The following is an 18,782-nucleotide window of genomic DNA, read 5'->3' as shown; positions in this document are numbered from 1 at the left end:
GAGAGTATGGTGAGGAGGGACTCGCTCACTGGCATGATTATAGGAGTGTAGGGCAAAGGCACTGAATACTGGCACATCCTCAGCCCTCACCTCTTCTCTCTATGCCTTTCTGTGGGTGATCTCAGCCTCAGCCATGGCTCTCATGACCGGCGCTATGCCGACGACTCACAGATCTGCCTCTCCGTGTGGGACCTTCCATCCCAACCAAACCCTGGACCTGTCTCTCTGACATCTCCTCCGGGGTGTCCATTCATCACCGAAACTTAACATGGTCAAACCAACCTCCGGATCCTTCCCTTGAAGCCTCCCGTCACACTTCTCGTCTGATCTTGATGTCATCAACCGCACCCAGAGATAACCCACAACCTTCGCGTTATCTCTGACTCAGACCTCTCCTTTGACCAGCACAGCCAGGCCATGCTTGGTCCTGCTGCTTCTCCTGGCACAGCCTCTCTGAGATTGGACCTTCCCCCCTGCCCTCCTGGCCAACTCTCTGGTCCAAGCTCTGATCATCTTGCTGCTGGACTCCTCTCTGGCTGTCTCACCGTCGCCTAACCTGCTTTCTGACTACATCATACCTTTTGAGTCCCTCCATTGGCTCCCCTCCTCCACCACATCAAACCTCACTTCCTGCCCTGCCTGACAAAGCCCTCCACAGCTGGCCCCCGTTCTACCCCACCTGCTCCCAAGGTGGGACTCTGCCCTTTACCCCACCATCAGCGGCAGCTCGATGGCCCAGTCAGCACTTCTCCTCACGCTCTCTCCCAGGCCTTGTGCGAATCAAAGGCACCAATGGGACCCAACGCCCAGTGACATCCAAAGGCGGCCGGGCACCCAGCCACCCTGCGCGCCTGGGAAACTCTTCTCAACAATAACGACAGCCCTGCAGCCACATCCTAGCACAGGGCTGGTGCCCAGAGCTCACTGGGGTCATGCTGGTGGGGCTCTTTTCCGTGATCTCCCTCCCTGGCATGGCTCGAGGAGGCAGATGTTAGTGGGCACCCAGAAGCCGCCCCTAAAACATTGGGCAGCATCAATTTTCATCACTTCTTTATGAGCCAAGACCTATGTTCTTAAAGGGCTGGACTGAGCTTTCAGTGTAGCTGTGCTGCCCCGGGGGGGCTCCAAGCAGCTGCTGGGCCATAGAGCAATTCTATCCCTGAGCCCCTCTGGTCAGAGGGCAGGGAGAAAGATTCCTCGTTCTTTCATGGGGTACACTTTATTTCCCCGGCACACCCAGCAAGTTCTGCCGGCTAGCACGTGGTGACGGGGGATGCAGAGCTATGTATCCCCCCACTCATGCATTTCCCTGCCCACTTGCTTACAGGCAGTGGAGTTATGGAGCCCACAGCAGACTATGCTCTCCTGAGCTGCAGTGTGGCCAGGCAGGGCTGGTTCGTGTGGCTTCATTAGGGCGTGAGAAAATCCAGCCCTAATTAAATACATGAAAACTGCAACTCCTGAAAACTCGAGGCCGAGGCTGCTACGCTGGGGAGCTGTTCATAGAACTGGAGCGTTCTTATAAGTGGGGTGTGCATGAAAAATGCAAGAGATGTTTTATAAATGCCCGTGCAATGGCCGTGAGTGCACACACCAGCCTTGTAAGTGGTAGGGGAAATGAAATCAGGTCACCCTGCCAGTGGGGAGCGTGGAGGAGATAAAAACATGCATTAAAGCAGGCACTCTCTGGTACACCAACTGAGGAGGGCTGTTCCTCCATACATGAACCAGCTACACTCTGTCTACGGAGGACCTAGTCACCTTGGGGTGAGACATAAATTGTCAGCTCCTTCCTTTTTAGCAGCGCGAGATATTTATGCAGGTGAGCAGCTGCGCCTAAGAGCCCCCAGGAGGGAAAGGGCAGCAGAAGTGGAGAGGTGAAGAGAGAAGGCGCGGTCACTCTGATTGAAATGACCTGGCTTTCCTGCCAATCCCAAAGAGCAGCTCACAGGCTGCAGCCCTAAAGGATCCAGGGAACATTTGTTCTGGTAGTAGTGCAGAGTTTCCCAACGGCGGATCCTGATCCACATCCCCCAGAGGTGCTCCCTCCCCTGTATGCTCTCGCTTCCCCTAGGCAGCTGGCTGCTGACTCTCTGCTCACTGGCCCACCTGCTTCCTCCACGCTGCAGCTGCTTCCTGGATCCTGCTTTAGCATGACCTCACCCATGTCTCTTTTCCAACTACCAGTCAGGCCTTGGCCCCGTCAATCCACCCCACAGACACACACATGCTTTTTACTCATTAGAGGAGTGGCTGAAGGTTGCAGTCAGGCACTCTTTGATTATCACAGTGCATTTGTACGGAAGGGTAACCACAGGCCAAGGGCACAGGCATTGTGGCTCAGCACCGTTCACGTGGATCCGAAGCATAAACGAGACTGTTCATTGCAGAAAGTTGTACATGGAGGTTCGGATTCCCGATAGACAGGGCTGCTATTATGGCATAATGCTACTTGCAGTAATCACAGTATTCACTGTCTGCTAGAAATCCTGGCGCGTTTTCACATTACCTGGCGTAAGGGAAACTGCTCTCACACGTTCACTTCCCTGAATCAAGGCAATTAAAACACAGGCTTCTCTTCAAACTGTACACATGATGCAGCCCTGCGAAGCGTGAACATCTCTGCTGTGGAGCCTACAGATCTACAGCGTGAAAGAGACACTACCGTACAACATTATAGCGATGCACCAGCCCCTCCATAATTAAGGGGGCATCAAAACATCTGTTTAAAGCGCGGTATTTCTATACCATCTAAAATCGACCTGCTTAGTTGGATTCCTTTGAAATGTGGTGTGACTCAGGTGGGGATGGGATTGGGCGAGTGACCCAAATTTGGAGTTATTTGAGCCAGGGATTCCAGAGACATAAGCCCAGAAATAATACCCCTTTTTAAAAATCCCCCACATTTCTAGGTGGGGATTTTTCTTGTCCAGAGCTCGCGATCAAACTATTGCTGTGATGCAGGTAAAAATGGGCTCAGTCTGTTGAGTTTTACCCACAGTAGTGCCTGGCATCCACTACGTTTTTGTGCGACCGAAATGGTGAACACTATGTCAGACAATGGACATTTTTACACTATGCACGCTCCACTACCGAAAAATGGCGAGAGTGTTCCATTCCAGCCATTTTACAAGGCTTTAAAACTCAACTCTTGTAAGTGCTCTAAAATGCAAATGGTTACTCATATTGCTTTGAAATTTAGTATGCCTTGTGGGGGAAGATTTCAGTGTTAGTCAGCCAAATTTGGGGTCATTTGACTTAGGGGTTCCTGAGTTATAGGGCCCCCCCAAAAAGGTTTCCTTCTGCTGCCTGGCACTGTTAAACTGGGCGGTGCTCATGACTGGATGACTCACAGCCTGTATTGCATTTGATGACTGCGAACTCACCCTTCAGTTAACATAACTAAGGACACATTCATCATAAACCTACACCTTAGACAAAAGGAGTTTTGGATTAAGTGGCTGGAGATTGCTACAATTTGTAGCCCGGTTTACAGTAGAAAATTAGGTCAGTTTAACTGCGTTGGTCAGGTGTATGAAAACGTCCCCGTGTAGACAGCACTAGGTGGCCGGAAGAATCCTTCCATTGACCTAGCGACCGCCTTGCGGGGAGGTGGATTCCCTGTGCCGACAGGAGAACTCCTCCTCGTCAGCGTTGGTAGTGTCTACCCTGCAGTGCTACAGGGGAGCTGCTGCAGCGTTTTAAGTGTGCAGACCTGTGAGGGCAGGTCTACACTTACAACGCCGCATTCGCGTGGCCGTAGCACTTTCATGGCGATGCCCTCCACTGACAGGAGCCCGCTCTCTCGTCGGCCTAATGAATCTGCTTCCCCTCTCACATAGCGCGGTCTACATGGGGGGTTAGGTCAGTATAACTCCGTTGCGCAGGGGGCTGAAAAGTTCACCCCCCGGAGCGACGTAGTTCTACCGATGTAGGTCTGTAGTGTGGACCTGCGTCATGAGTGGCAATTTTGTTTTGAAGGAATGTATTCAGAGTCTTTCGGGGGCGGGGGGCGGGGGGGATTAGATGTGTGAATGGTTCCTGGGAGAGGAGGTATAATTAGGTGGCAGATGAGGGGGGGGGGGAACAGAGTGAGAGGGGTTCAGGGCTGCGGTGAGAGGAGGGGGCTTGGGAGGGGGATACATGGGGATGGGGGGAGGGGAGATAGGGGTTGGGGCTCAGGTGAGGAAGGCTTAGGGTTAAGGAAAGTGCAGCAAGCGGGACAGTGGGAAGAGAAATGTGAGGGTGAGTGGTCTGGGGAAGCTATGGGGCAGGGGCAACTGTTAGCCCCTCAACCGCCCCTCCCATGTGGGTGCCCAGATCTGGAGGGGGGCTCTTGCTCTTCTTGGGGTGTCCATGCCCCCTCGTATGAGCTGGGATATGCCCCATGCGGGTGTCTGACCACTCTCACTGTCCCCATGCATGCCAGGAGTCGGACTCTCCACCTGAGCCAGGATCTGGGGAAATCCTGCCCCTTTGGGTGCGGAGCTGAGAACCGGCTTGTCCTATGCATAGCAGAGGCTCTAAAACACTCAGAAGGGGGATGGGACCACCCACTGAGCTGAATGGAGCAGTTCACATGTCTCGTGCTTTTGTTTCAGGGTGTATTTGCCTCCATGGGGTGTTCTCATTCCTGCTGCAATGGGTGTGGAGAGAAGCCCTTTCCCTCCTTCCTGTTTAAAGGACAATGCTCTAAAATGTGCACTGATTTTCTTGGAATCTGGGGTAGCTTGTGGGAGTGCAGGGTAGGGTTAGCAAGCCACATTTGATATCATTTGAGCCAGGGCTCCAGATAGCTAAGCCCTGAAAACACAGAAACTTTTCTGAAAAGCAGCGAAGTGTTTTTTTGCTGAGATCTAGAGAGCAAACTGGTCAAAATGGTGCCAGTTGTGGATCTGTGCAGTAAACATGTAATAATTCGTGTTTGCTTGCTACCAGTTGTCTCTGTTACACTATAGTGTATTGACCGTGGGCACAGCAGAATAGTCAGCAGCCCGTCCAGCCAACATTCTTGGAGACAGAGGACTTTGTGGGGGGCAGACACGGACGGAGCAGACAGGGAGAGGTGCTGTGGCTGTGAAGGGGTGGGCAATGTGGATGGGTCGTAGGCAAGCGCTGGATTGGTTGTTTGGGACCTTTTATATTTTACTAGCCCCTGGGGAAGTTGGGGTGGGGGTGGGGAGAGTGGCTACTCCCTGATCTTCGGGCAGATGTGGTGTTTCCAAAGATACATAGGGTGCGGGTTGGGAACTCACAGCACAGGTACGTTGACTGCTGAGGGGAAAGTGATACGTGCACTGCCAGAGTTGCTAACTGGCCATTGAGCTGTGGGGCTGGCAGAGTAAAGACGTCTGTGTTAACGGGGCGTAGTGGGGCAGTGCGGAAAGAGGGCAGAGTTAGGGTAGGATGGGCAACCTTACCTTTGCATTTCCTGGTGTCCAGAAGTTTGTGTTTTGCTCAGCTCAGGGCAAGGCTGCCCTTAAAACAGTGCAGCTGCACTGCTGTAGGGCTTTAATGAAGACGCTCTAAGCCGACGGGAGAGCACTCTCCTGACACCGTAGGACTGCTGACACAGCGCTGTCTGCACTCAGGGTTAGGTCGCTCACCGGTGTGGAATTTTTACAGAACACTAAGTATAAGTTCTGCAAGGGAGCGACCTACCACCAAGCAACCTGAACTCTGCATTAGTATCGTTTTTTGCCATTGAATTAACTAAGGCCAGGTCTACACTACAGACTTATATTGATATAACTACATTACTCAGAGGTGTGAAAAATTCACAGCCCTGAGCGACATATTATACCGACCTAACCCTGTGTGTAGACAGCGCTATGTCGTTGGAAGAGTTTCTCCCACCAACATAGCTCCCGTCTCTCGGGAAGGTGGATTTCTTGACTGTTAGACCACATTGTGCCTTCCTCCAGAGGCAGTCCACATATAGAAGATAACAGCCTCCAAGCCGGGTTTGGGTAGGGTTGAGGTTATGAGCAGATTCCATCCACGTCTGTTGTGAACCACCATTGCGCCTCTTGGGGACTTGCCTGGATGGTTTTAGATACTGTTATCCCACTGTCTCTGTGGGTACCTGCAGCCTCTCTCTCCATGCATTCTTCCATAGAGAACAGTTTAGACAGTTGGTAGGGGGTCATTCTAGCAACATGGGCAAACAATTGTAGTTGGTATCTTTTGGTGACTGTAGTCACACGCTGCACTTTCAGTCTTCTAGGGGTATTGCCTCTCTTAGTCTATCGAGACTTGTCACAACTAGGACATGGTGCCGTTCAAATGTCTGCTGCTTTTGCTCCAGATGCTTTGTCAGTATCAATGTTTCACAGCCATAAGGTAATGAGGGTACAATGAGCATTGTGTATAACCTGGGTTTAGCTGTCATGTCCTCTGAGGTACGGTTCAAACCGTTTTTATTCAGGCATGTGAACATTTTGCTGGCAGTAGCTATCCACTTGTCAATGGCATTTTCATAGCAGTTATCATGTGGTATGATGGAACCCAAGCAGCAGGAGCTGTCTGCTTGTTCAGTGTCTATATGTTGCATCCAAAAAAAGACCATTAAGGTTGCAAAGTTGACACTCCAGAGTTAGGAAATGCCAGAATCAAGGCAGCCCAGGTAACCTCAGCCCAGCTCCTGGGTACTTATGCATTATGATAGTGTCTGTAATGACATTAGCACACGCTGGTTTTTCCCCACGTCATTCTGTGCACAGGATGGATGGCACTCACTTTTTATCTGCACCATTCAGTCAGTGGTCCCTTACCTTATTTCCTGCTCACCCGTCATACTGAATTACTCAAATAATAAACTGGTTTTCAGAGTAACAGCCGTGTTAGTCTGTATTCGCAAAAAGAAAAGGAGGACTTGTGGCACCTTAGAGACTAACCAATTTATTTGAGCATAAGCTTTCGTGAGCTACAGCTCAAGCTTATGCTCAAATAAACTGGTTAGTCTCTAAGGTGCCACAAGTACTCCTTCAAATAATAAACCCTTTCACCTGTGGCTCCACGTATGAAACCAGCCCAGCTCAGCAGTGATTAAAAGTCATTCCTATCTGATGGATGGCTGGTGGCCCCTAGATGAGTTGAGTGTGGTGGGCCCCAATTCCAGCTCTCACGTCACAAACTCAGTGCTCAGCATAGGAAGGCTCATGAGAGAGGCCAAGAACTGTCTGGGCCATGGAGGATGAATGGCCCCTTTCACCCCAACAGCTCAGAGCTGGGCAGGTTGGCAGGGCAGCAGGTGGGGGAGCAGCCCTCTAGTTAAACAGACCCGAGCTGTCAAAGCAGTACCTTTAACCAACAATAAATCCACATCACTTCCAAAAAACATTAAGCTGAAGTTTATTGTAATATGCAAAGTATTTGCAAATTAACTCATCAACTAATTTGCATACAGTGTCAGACAGGGAGCTGCGCAAGGCTTGGCAGTTGTGATGATGAAGGATCACAGGGTATCGATGATTTCTAGTGGAGGAATGAGGCTGGAACAGCTCTGAACTGCAGCTTGCTCGCACCACTGTTCAGCTAGCACAAGCTGGTGGGAGGGGTGGGTTGGAAAGCAGGGGGGCGGCGTGGGGAAAGCTAGAAGGCTTTGAACCAAGGGGCTCTCCCTACAGCATTTTCAAACCTTGTTGGTTGCTAAAAGGCCATTGTTGAGCCAATCAGTCTGACAACGACCCGACCAGTCAGGATTTTCTTCAGCTCATCTTTCAAAGGGATGTTCGGCTCACCCAGAAACAAAGCCCAACCAAAGCCGTTACCAGCCACAGGGTGCTCCTGCAGCTTACCCTGCAGCACCCACCTCGGGAGGGCTGCACTGACCTCACTGCCAGGCTGTAAACGCACACCCTACACACAGTGCTGATACCCTAGGAAGCGGGCCGCTCGCTGTGCATGTTCTCTTCTGCGAGCTGAGTGCGGGGGCTGCTTTGGGTGTGCGAGCGGACGGTGCAACCAAGGGGAGTATTGTCACCCGGAAAATCAGCATTGCCTGAATGGGAGAGCTTCCAAAAGTAATCATCCCGTTCCGGCTGTGCTGGTTTTAAATGCAGGGAAGCAGGCGGCTCGCTGCAAAGCATCTGTGCATCTCCCTGAACTCAGACACTTGTTTGTTTGTCCTTTTTAGTGGTTCATTTTTGTTTTGTTTTTTTAATTTAAAGAAACGAGACTGGAATTTCTCATCACCTTCTGCCTTTGATGGTTCAGATTTGTTGTTTCTGACTCAACCCAGGTACGCGAGATGTTCTTCTCCCTCTTTCTCGGAATACGCTCCATCGGTATCCTTCTAATTAGATGGACTTCAGTCCATGTGTGCGTGTAGGAAACGTTCGGTAGAGCAGCCTACACAAGGCTAGGGTGACCAGACAGCAAATGTGAAAAATCGGGACTGGGGTGGGGGGTAATAGGAGCCTCTATAAGAAAAAGACCCAAAAATTGGGACTGTCCCTATAAAATGTAAACTGTAAACAAAACTGTGTCTTTTGCTAGCCTTGTGTAGGGTGGCCAGATGTCCCCTATAAAATGGGGACATCTGGCCACCCTACACAAGGCTAGCAAAAGAAACACGTGAGAATCTGGAAATGCCGACATTCAGGCTGCCTGCACAATGTCCACTCTGCCTCCTTGTATGTAGGCACTATGATACAGTCGTGTCACTTATTTAGTGGCCTTGTGGTAGCACCTAGAAGCTTCAGGTGCAGATCAGGCTAGGTGCTGTACAACCACAGAACAAGAAGGAGTTTACAATCAAAGTATAAGACCAGAGGAGCAGGTGGATACAGACAGATGGGGAGCACAAGCAATCAAGTCTTTATTTGCACTTAGGACCAGACTTTCAGAAGTATTCAGCATCCACAGTCAGGGCCAGATTCTCCAAAGAGCTGGGCTCCCGAGATGCAGAGCTCTTCTGCGAATTTGTCCCTGTCTACCACCGTGGGAGCTTCTGGGTGCTGAGCTCTTTGGAAAACCTGGTCCCAGTGTGGGTGCTAAGCCCGTGAAACTCTGCCTTTGGTATCCACGAAAAGGAAAGTGCTCCGTCCATCCAGGAACCGGGCAAAGTGTGGGCAGCATCGCATGTTACTCCTGGGCCTATAGGCATCAGTTCCTGCAGGTTACACTGCACTGGTACCACAAAAAAGCAGCTAACAGTGAAGTCATTTTTTCAAGCTTTTTTTTTTTCTCCCCATGTTGAAAGATTATCGTGGTTTCTGACCAGGGAACACTCACTAGTCAGTGAACAGCACCACGTTCTGAGTGGGACCACACTTCCTTGCTGTTTCTGATCAGCTGCCACTGGCAGAAAAATTGAGTGGGCTTCTTTTTATGGAAAAAACCTCACGAATGAATCAGGTCCTAAGCATTAGCTGTAAATAAACCTCCAATAAAGTTCAGTATGTGTAAGTAATGCAAGCCCTGGGAGTAATAAATCCCACAATTTAATCGGAATCTTAAACTTGGTATCAGCTTCCCTACTGTTATTTATCTTTTTGGGGTAAGCAGCTTTTTCCATGGTTGTTACCCCACAAATAATTTATGATGCTGTTAAATCATTCACAGCTGTGTAGTTCCTGTGGCATCTACACAGATCAGTAAACTGAAGGCTCACAACTAACCCTAGGAAAACAGTAAATTAAAAGAGGCAGCTTCTGCAACAAGGGAATTATCTAGCAATTGCAGCAGGTTTGCAAGTCTGGTGTTCCTGTCAGATATGCAACAGGGCAGAACAGTCTTAAAGGGCTTGTACTGAGCCTTCCTGGCATGCTCCTACACTGTCCCCCAGAACCTCAGCGGGCGTAAATCAGCATAGCTCCACTGATGTCAATTATTTGTCTGATTTACACCAGCTGAGGATCTGGCCCTCTCATCCCTGACAGTACCTGCTATGTCTGAATACTGCGTGCCAGCAGTTCCCTAGGGCTTCTCTCCCAAGAGAGCCTGTGTTGGAAATGGTCTGGGATGGGACCAGGAGGAGGACAGCTCCTGTGACTCCTTGGAGAGATCCAGCTTCCTGCAGAGCATAAAATGTGATGGAAGCTGCCAGGCCAGCACACACTGGACAATGAGGGCTTGGGACCCAGGCTCTCCCCATGCCACATCTCAGCTGAAATACCCTGTGAGTGCTGAGAAAAACCCTTAGCTGTCACCTCCGTGGGGCTGGTGAGGCCCATGCAGCTGAGGAGGGGCTAGGGCTGGCAAGGTTCTTGCCGCTGGGGAGAGTCTTGAGTTGGCGAGACCCACATGGCTGGGGAAGGTCGAGGGGGGGGCAGGCCCCCATGGCTGGGGAGGGTTTAGGGCTGGCGAGGCTCAAGCATCTGGGGAAGGTCTGAGGCTGGCCAGGCCCCTGTGACTGGGGAAGGCCTAGGGTTGGTGAGACCCTTGTGGCTGGGGAGGTTCTTAGGCTGGCAAAGTCCCTGTGGCTGGGGAAAGTCAAGACCCCCATGTTCGGAAGGGTCTAGGGCTGGTGAGAATCATGCAGCTGAGGAGGATCAAATGTGAGTTAAAATTAATTAAAAACTGGGCCCTTAAAAAAAATTTCGCATCTGCCAGACTTTTCTTTCTCCCAAATGATCTTAACAACAGACTAGCACATATAGTCTTCAGACTCTTGGTATAGGTAAAGTTAATGATGATCTTGCACATAGGCTATATTGGAAGAAATTGAGCTAAGTCATTAATGGTAGTTGTCTCTAATTGCTATTATTCTACAGGCTACAGATAGGCCCTATAGCTCAGGTAACTCTTATGTGAGGCCATTTTGACATCCCAGGTGACTCAACCAGTCACCATTCTTCCTCAGCAGCTAATCTGCATTCAGCATCGCTATTGTCTGTAATGACTCAGGGATAGGATGGCGACTGGACGTACGTCCAGAAGCTTCATTGGGAGATTATTTGGCCCAACTGCTTTTCTGTGGCTACCTGCTGGCCCAGATATCAGTTCCTGAAAGGTTTCTCATAGCACTGCTGCCTTGGCTCCCCTGTGCACTGAGACACAAGCAAAGCGGGACCCTTTAAAGCACAGACAATGGGACTCAGGCACTGGGCTGCCCCTGCCCCCTTCACATGGTGCCATCTCACTAACACAGCCCTCGAAACAATAGGTCAGTTGCAAATTAGGGCTGGATTCTCCCGTGTGCCTTGGCTGCTCCAGTGATGCAAAGCAGCTATAAACTCACCCTATGTGACTGGCGCACTCCAGCTTCTTTGTGCTGGTCTGGTGTACTGGTGAATCTGTCCTTTGAAGTTAACATTTAAACTATGGCTTAAGGGCGTCTATCTATCTATCTTCAGATAATTAGAAATATCACATGGCAGCCTGCTCTTTGGGTCTCTCATGTAGTATTCGCATATGACATTTTAAATAATTTTTACCAAACGAAGGAAACTCACAAAAAAACAACCTTAAAATGGAGTTATGTTGAGATTATGTATCAGTAATTTAACGGTAAAAAAATTACAGGGATTCTATAATTACCCCCAACGCAAGTGGTATAAACCCAGGTAATTCACATTAAGAGTACACTTAAAAGAAATCCAAACTTGTTAAGATAAGAAACGCACAGTGAGGGCACCTGAAGAACCTTAACTCTGCCCTGCCACAAGGAAAAATATGGAAAAAAAAGAATGCATTTTTACAAAGAAATGCAATCCAATCTGGGACCACAAACACTGAAATGCCCTACCCAGACCCGTAGGGTTCTCACAGGCACGTAAGAGCGGCCATACTGGGTCAGACCACTGGGCCATCTAGCCCAGTGTCCTGTCTTCTGACTGGCCAGTGCCAGGTGCTTCACAGGGAATGGAACTGACCAGGGCACTTATCAAGTGATCCATCCCCTGTTGTCTAGTCCAGCTTCTGGCAGTCAGAGGTTTAGGGCCATCCAGAGAATGGGGTTGCGTCTCTGCCCATCCTGGCTTATAGACATTTCCTCCTATCCTCCATGAATTTATCTAGTTCTTTTTTGAACCTCATTCTAGTTTTGGCCTTCACAACATCCCCTGGCAACAAGTGCCACCGGTTGAGTGTGCATTGTGTGACCGTGCATTCCTTATGTTTGTTTTAAACCTGCTGCCTGTTAAGTTCATCGGGTGACTCCTGGTTTTTCTGTTGTGAGCAGGAGTAAATAGCACTTCCTTATCACGTTCTCTACACCAGTCATGCTTGTATAGACCTCTGTCGTATCTCCCCTTAGCTGCCTCTCTTCTAAACTGAAGAGTCCCAGTCTTATTAATCTCTCATGTGGAAGCTGTTCCATCCCCCCAGTCATTTCTGTGGCCCTTCTCTGTACCTCTTCCTATTCTAATATATCTTTTTGGAGACAGGGTGACCAGAACTGCACGCAGTATTCGAGGTGTGGGCGTACCATGGGTTTATGCAGCTGCATTATTATTATTTTCTGTTTCATTATCTATCCTTTTGCTAATGGCGCCTAACATTTGACTGTCACTGCACATGGAACAGATGTTCTCAGAGAACTATCCACGATAACGCCAAGATCTCTTTCTTGAGCGGTAACAGCTCATTTTGAGTCCATCATTTTGCATGTTCAGTGGGATTATGTTTTCCAATGCACATTCCTTTGCCTTTATCAACACTGAATTTCATCTGCCATTCTGTTGCCCAATCACCCAGTTTAGTGAGATCCCTTTGTAACTCTGCCACAGCGGCACTGCCAACCATCTGGGTCTGCTCTGCTGCCCTTTGTTCCCTGGCTGCACTAACATGTGCCCCGTAGACACTTCCCACTGAGAGTGTTGCATGTAGAGACCCCATTGGTGGATGAGACAGAGAGATGGGCAGATGGCCACTAGCTGCCATTTCCCCCCAGCCATCCTCCTCCTTGTCCCCCATCTGCCTTCTTCTGCACCTCTCCTTTTTCCCCATATGGCATAGCGGGGAGAGGATTTCTCTTGGTGATCAGGCCCCAGCTGTGCATCTTTGGCAGCTGGTAAATGGCTCTGACCAGACCATCAGGGCATAGTTTGGGTACTCAGTGTCCACAGCCAGGCTGATGTTCCTAACTCCCAAAGCGACGACACTATCAGCTTCCCTTTCCCACTAGCCAGCAGAACCCATGCGTGGCCTCTCTGCAAATGCCAGTGGTTGTAATGGTTTGAGTTCTTCTAGACCAGTGGGGCTCAATCCATCATTGCTCTGTGGCCCCTTTTCCCCTGTCAGGCTGGCACAAAGGGCCCAGCGGGCGGGAATGCCCCTGGCTCAAGGGGCCTGCACACCTCCGCAGGAGCCTCAAGGTGGAGTGGGGGGATGCCCTGGGACAGGAAGGGGCAAGGCTGGATGCACCCTAGGGCAGGCTGTGGCAGAGGGTGCAGTGGCCCCAGACTCTGAGCAGGGAGGCATGACCCAGGCCCTCTCTCCCTGCACCGGCACAGGAACAATCTGGCCTGCGGTGCACCCCAATCACTGTACTGCCGTTGTCACACACGCCCCGGTCAGCGTCAGCACTCAGTCTGTTTGGTTACAGTGCTTATGTGTCTCTTTTACTGCTTGCTGCCTTGCATCACCGAACGGTGCAGTGTCCTGGCCCAGCAAACCCGGTCTGGGGCTCAGCCTGTAACTGTGGCTAACGGTCTCCACCCAGGGGAAATATTCCCCCTTGATTAGCACTCGGAGCTTCTCCCCCTTGCGACACAGTGGCAGCGAAAAACCTCCCGTCAGTTTTGAAAGGGCTAAGTGTTCTGGTAGGTAAATGGTCCCCCTTGCGGGAACCCTGGTCCCCATGCAGCAGCCCGTTCCGAGACAAGTCCGTCCGATGGGGAGTCTCTTCGGCCAGCTGTCATCCTGTCATCCCAGTCGCCTCCTCTCCCGCCGCTACCCTGTCATGTTAGCACACAGTCCTGCTCGGATCACCGTGGCTCTGAGACCCTCCTCCAGAGCAGTGTTTTTCCCCCTGGTCTTTTGGCTTTTCCCTCTGAGCTTAGGTAGCAGTTGCCAGAGGAGCTGACGGATGTGAAGCGAGCTCTCTTGTGCGGTTGTTTTGAACATTGCTGTTTTGTAACCATGAACTCTCCTTATTCTTTTCTTGCAGATGAGCTCACAGTGCCTGCACTTTACCCCAGTAGCCCTGAAGTGTGGGCGCCGTACCCTCTGTACCCAGCGGAGTTAGCACCTGCTCTGCCTCCTCCTGCTTTCACCTATCCCGCTTCACTGCATGCCCAGGTAATTTATACCAACCAGCCACAACTTCGCTCACTCTACCACCGGTCCTTTCGAAGCTGGTCCCCCCAGCGCACCCTGTACAACTAACCCCTGTCCGGCTAACAGACACTCCTCCAGAAGATTAATGATCTCACCTCAATCAAGCTGACACATCCTCCGGGGACGGGTGGGGACAGGCTTACCGAGACGATCGCGCACACTGCCTGATGTATCCCAGACACCTCTCTCTTCCTTAATCCTTTCACTTTCATTCACACAAAGGACACGGGAGGCAGTTGTAGAATCTACCGGGTATTGAAGAACCCCGTACATATGTACCTCTGGATATATGTACTGTGCAGCCCAGACTGGCGCGTGCGGCTAATTATCTGGAAGGCAATCAGTGTGGCGTGTGTTTGTGTGGCTGGGTGTGTTTGGAGTTGGCCACCCGTAAGGTCAGGAGTTTGGTGCTGTAGCCTAGATGTCAGGGCTCCCGATGCCAAGGTAGGTGCTCCAGAGCTGAGCTACAAGAGTAGCCGTCGCTGCGTGTCGGTCGCACTGACGTGGACAGATCAACGTGCTGCAGCTGAAGTTGGTTACTGGGTTGGTGTTCGCTGGTGATTAATAATGCTCCCTCCACCTCACACACCGGTGTTTTCAGGCCAGAAGCCACCACCACTGCTGAGAGAGGAGTCCAGGCTCCTTAGCTGGTCATCCCTGGCAGGTCTGCTAGGCTGCGGACAAAAGTGTCGGGGGATGGGTCATTCGCCCCCAGCTTAGGTCTGGGGTGCCCAGGGTCTGCTTGGGGTACATTTTTGCAGCTGCTGCCCAGCTCTGCTCCAAGGAGCGGGGATTAGTGTGAGCAAGGAGATGAGGATTTGCAACAGCCCCAGAAACCTTCTGGGTTCAGGTGATCCCAGCCGAATGAAAGGTGGGACTCCAGGCACGGTGCAGGCAAGGGCCTAGTCTGTCTCCCGGGCACTATGGGTTGAATAAGCTGGGTTCCAGCTTCTTAAATGATACGATGGAAGAGAGAACAGAAGAACTCACTTTTGATCAGGCCCTGAACAATTATTTGCCAGAAACCTTAGAGACAGCAGTCTTAGTCTTTGAGACCTTCCAACACTGACTCCTGCAGGCAAGGGGGCAGGGGCCAGGTGAATCCCTGCTGCGAGCTGGTCACATATGACGACAGCTACATGTAAATGGCAACCACCACCAAGCAAATCTTGTTTCTACCCCCCTGAGGGGCTGAGTCTGCAGCGCAATGTTACCAAAGCTGGGGAGCTCCTTCCATCAGAGACTTGTTTTATCACTCCTTGATAGCAACTGCACTTGTCTCAGTACACCTGGCTTGTCTGGAGCGACTTTTCCTGCATTAACAATCCAGACACTTTGATGCTCTTCTGATCTGACATACAAATGCATGTAGTCATGCAAGAAGTATCTGAGTAGCTAAGCTGGAGGAGATGCCAGTGATTTCCGCGACATTACACCAGGAGCAATCCATAGCCCAAGCGACAGCCAAAGCAGCGTGCCTTCCATAGAGGGACAGACACAAACCCTAGTCCAACATGTTATGGAGCAGTGTACGTTCCTAGGGCAGAATGCACAGCAGCCCAGGAGCATTCACACTGAGATAAGCAGCAGGAGAGAGGCAGTTCTTACTGCTGTTTGTGATTCCCTTCTCCTCCATGTCCCAACACAACACGGAGAGCAGAACTCTTGAGGCAGCACCAGGCAGCCAAAGAAGAGCTGTGATCCATGAGCTGTTCATCCATGTGATCCCATGAACAGCACCTCCCAAGATGAGCGTCAGAGATAGGTAGCAGCACCAGGAAATGCCTACACAAACCAAAGGGCTGGGTGTTACATGCCTGCAAGCTGTGGCCCCTGAGGTGCCCTACCACCAAGCCAACCTGCAAGTGGATCCGCTGAGCTAGGCCAGGGTTCGCTTTGCTGCCGCTCAGTTTGGGCCTGCGGGGAGTTCAGTTTTGAGATTTCATCGCTAGCTCTGGTCACTGCAGATTCTTTTCTGCAACTGAGCACATCGTTCCTCCGTCTCCATCAGCAGGTGACGTCGGAGTTAGACAGACTCGGCCACCTTTGAAAAGTGCACAAGCAAGCACTGCCTGCCGAGAGAGGCCATTTTAGAGCCAGCCACTCGCCTTTAGAGTTGTCACACTCCACTGTGGTAGCATAGCCCCTTCGAGCTGTTCCCTTTACACTGTCAGCCACTCGCATGAGGGAAGAGCGGGTCTCAAACTACTTTCTGCAATGCCTAGTAAATCCACCCCTGGCTGTATCTGCTCCCCAGTCTGTAGGTAATTGTCCTCCTTCCACTATTAATGCTGAATGCATTTCCACTGGAGCTGAGCCCAAGGGTTACCGACTAGCGAGGGAGGCTGAAAATGTAGAAAGGCTGACCTTGTTCAAGGGTAAACGTGGGAGAATTCCCGTTCACGCTGCTGCTGCGGATCTGTCTGCGACTGAAAGTGTTGAGTGGGGTGTACGTGTCTGTCCAGGATGAAAAGCCACCAGACAGTCAGAACAAAACTCACCGCTAGATTCAGAGATTTTAGGGCCTGAAGGGACCAATAGGATGGTGCGTTTCTATTCTGGGCTGTAAAAGTTCTTTTCCCACACTGTGCGTTCAAGGGCCAGACTGGCGGACAAATAGCCATGCCAGGCTATCATGTACGGCTGCAATGCTGCAGGCTCGGTATAAAACCCAAGGTCTTTCCTTGTTTCCTCTGCCCAGGAAGGGCTGGGGTCAGTGCTTAAAGCATGGCAGTTGGGGAGAATGGCTCTAAATACATGAGTTGATTAGTTATGGGCCAGTTTTTCAAAAGACCCCGACACCCAGCAGCTCCCCGTGTTTGCCATCGTGGGTAGGGACTGCTTTTGGAAAGGCTGGCCTAAACTTAGCCCACAGATTCTCAAGAGAGGGGCCTGGAGTGGACCAACAGCCCAGGATCCAGGGGCATAAGCCAGGGCTGAGCATAAGCACAAGCTGCCACTTGGGGCTGCCCAACCGCTTGCTGACTCAGTAACTTAGCAGACCCTGGCCCTGGAGGGACAGAAACACTTGACCCTGGGTTTCCTCCCCCTTGGCAATGCACATCCATGCAGCTGGCTTGCCCGCGCCAGGCCTACCCTTCGAGAGACCCGCTGGTAATGCAGGGACTTTCCCTACAGCAATTCAAATAGTTCATGGAGACGCAGGAACTCGAGCGAGCTCATGAACTTCAGCTTGAAGCAAAGTGCCTGTGACGGGGAGGAAAAGGAAAATGAACTCCAAATGGAGGGCCATGTTTTATTCACAACCCGTGGTGGAGCAGCCTGCTGGCTAACGCAATCCAGCCAGCCCAGCAAAGTGGAAGGCAGAAACACCAAGTAATGTACGCTCTGTCACAAGCACTTTTCTGCTCGTTGAACCCTGAAGTTGGGACCCCTAATGGCCCTTGATAGCAGGAGTGCTGTAGTTAAAAATTAACGAGCAAGAGGAATAATTAAATATGGATGACAAGCACTCACTGTGGACTTGGCCTGCCAGCAGGCTGAGCACGCCTGGCTGCTCCCGAACGGCTCGGCGCGGCAGGCGACGCTCCAACATCTCGGTCCGCTCGAGGGCGTTCCTGAAAGCAATGCCCCGTTAGCGCTGGTGGGAGGGGCTCGGTCGCAGGCAGCCCTGTTGCTAAGAGAAATGGGCCCAAGGAAGGCTGTCCATGCCAGGGCGGGGGGCAGAGAGAAGGGCGGCAGGCCACGCCTGCTTGTCAACCTCCTCGCCCAAGCAACGACCTTCCCTGTCCGCCCTCCCCTCTTGTCCCCACTGTGCAGCATGGTGCCAGGCTCTGGCCCAGGACATGGCAGGTGTCACCCTGTGGCTCCCCAAGCCCCAACCCCTTCACTGTAGTGTCTACCCACAGCTGCAGGCCCAGCTCCTCTCAGATCCTGTAAAGCCCCTTGCTCAGAATCCTGCCTTATTTCTTCCTCATCCCCTTCTTCTCTGCACTTGCTCCTCCTCCTGGCCTTTCTAGTCTCAGACATTCCTTTCTTTGGGGTTTTATACTTCCCCTCCCCATCCTTCGTTCCATGCTCTCCCCCTTCCTCCCAGCAGGGGCTGCTGGCTCAGGGGGGCTGAGCGGCCCATAGCCTGGCCATCTACGGCATGGCATGGGGTGAGACGAGTGAGTCTGATTTAGTGGGGGTGATGAGCCAAGGACTAGTGCAGGGGAAGGGCCATGGTGGCAACATGTGATTTGGTTGGTGGGGAGTGTCCCTTGGATGTATGTGCTCATCTGGCCGCTAGATGGTCTAGCTGGCCAGTGGCTCCTGGGGGTGATCAGTCTGCTGGGGTTCACCAAAACCAGAGCAAACCAGCAGGGATGCAGACAAAGGCCTTGCAGCTGGGCCACCGGAAACCGGATCAGAGCTTCCCTGAAACATGGGAGCGAAATCTCAGCTGCACAGCTCTTGTTACCCAGTTCTGCCACCCGTACTCACATGGAGCAATCCCGTCTCTGGGCCCAGCCCCAGTGACTTCTATGGACATGCTGGCAGAATAATGCCCTGCTCATTGGGAGTACATGTGGCGGAATTGCACCCAGTGGTTA

At 51.5% G+C, this 18,782-nt stretch overlaps 1 protein-coding gene across 2 annotated transcripts in view; it reads left to right on the top strand.

Annotated features, from left to right (window-relative positions):
• RBPMS (RNA binding protein, mRNA processing factor) overlaps window positions 1–18,782 on the top strand; it is a 142,692-nt gene that overhangs the window by 91,032 nt on the left and 32,878 nt on the right. The window contains exon 6 of one of the 2 annotated variants that reach the window (XM_074950384.1): window positions 14,057–14,187. The exons of the other annotated variant lie outside the window; for it this stretch is intronic. Within the exon in view, the coding sequence (XP_074806485.1) occupies window positions 14,057–14,187 (131 nt within the window). The remainder of the gene's footprint in view (window positions 1–14,056; window positions 14,188–18,782) is intronic. 2 annotated transcript variants of the gene reach the window in all.

The sequence above is a fragment of the Natator depressus genome, chromosome 4 (genome assembly GCF_965152275.1).
Source record: "Natator depressus isolate rNatDep1 chromosome 4, rNatDep2.hap1, whole genome shotgun sequence".
Classification (NCBI taxonomy): Eukaryota; Metazoa; Chordata; order Testudines; family Cheloniidae; genus Natator; species Natator depressus.
This window is presented reverse-complemented; position numbering and strand designations above follow the sequence as displayed.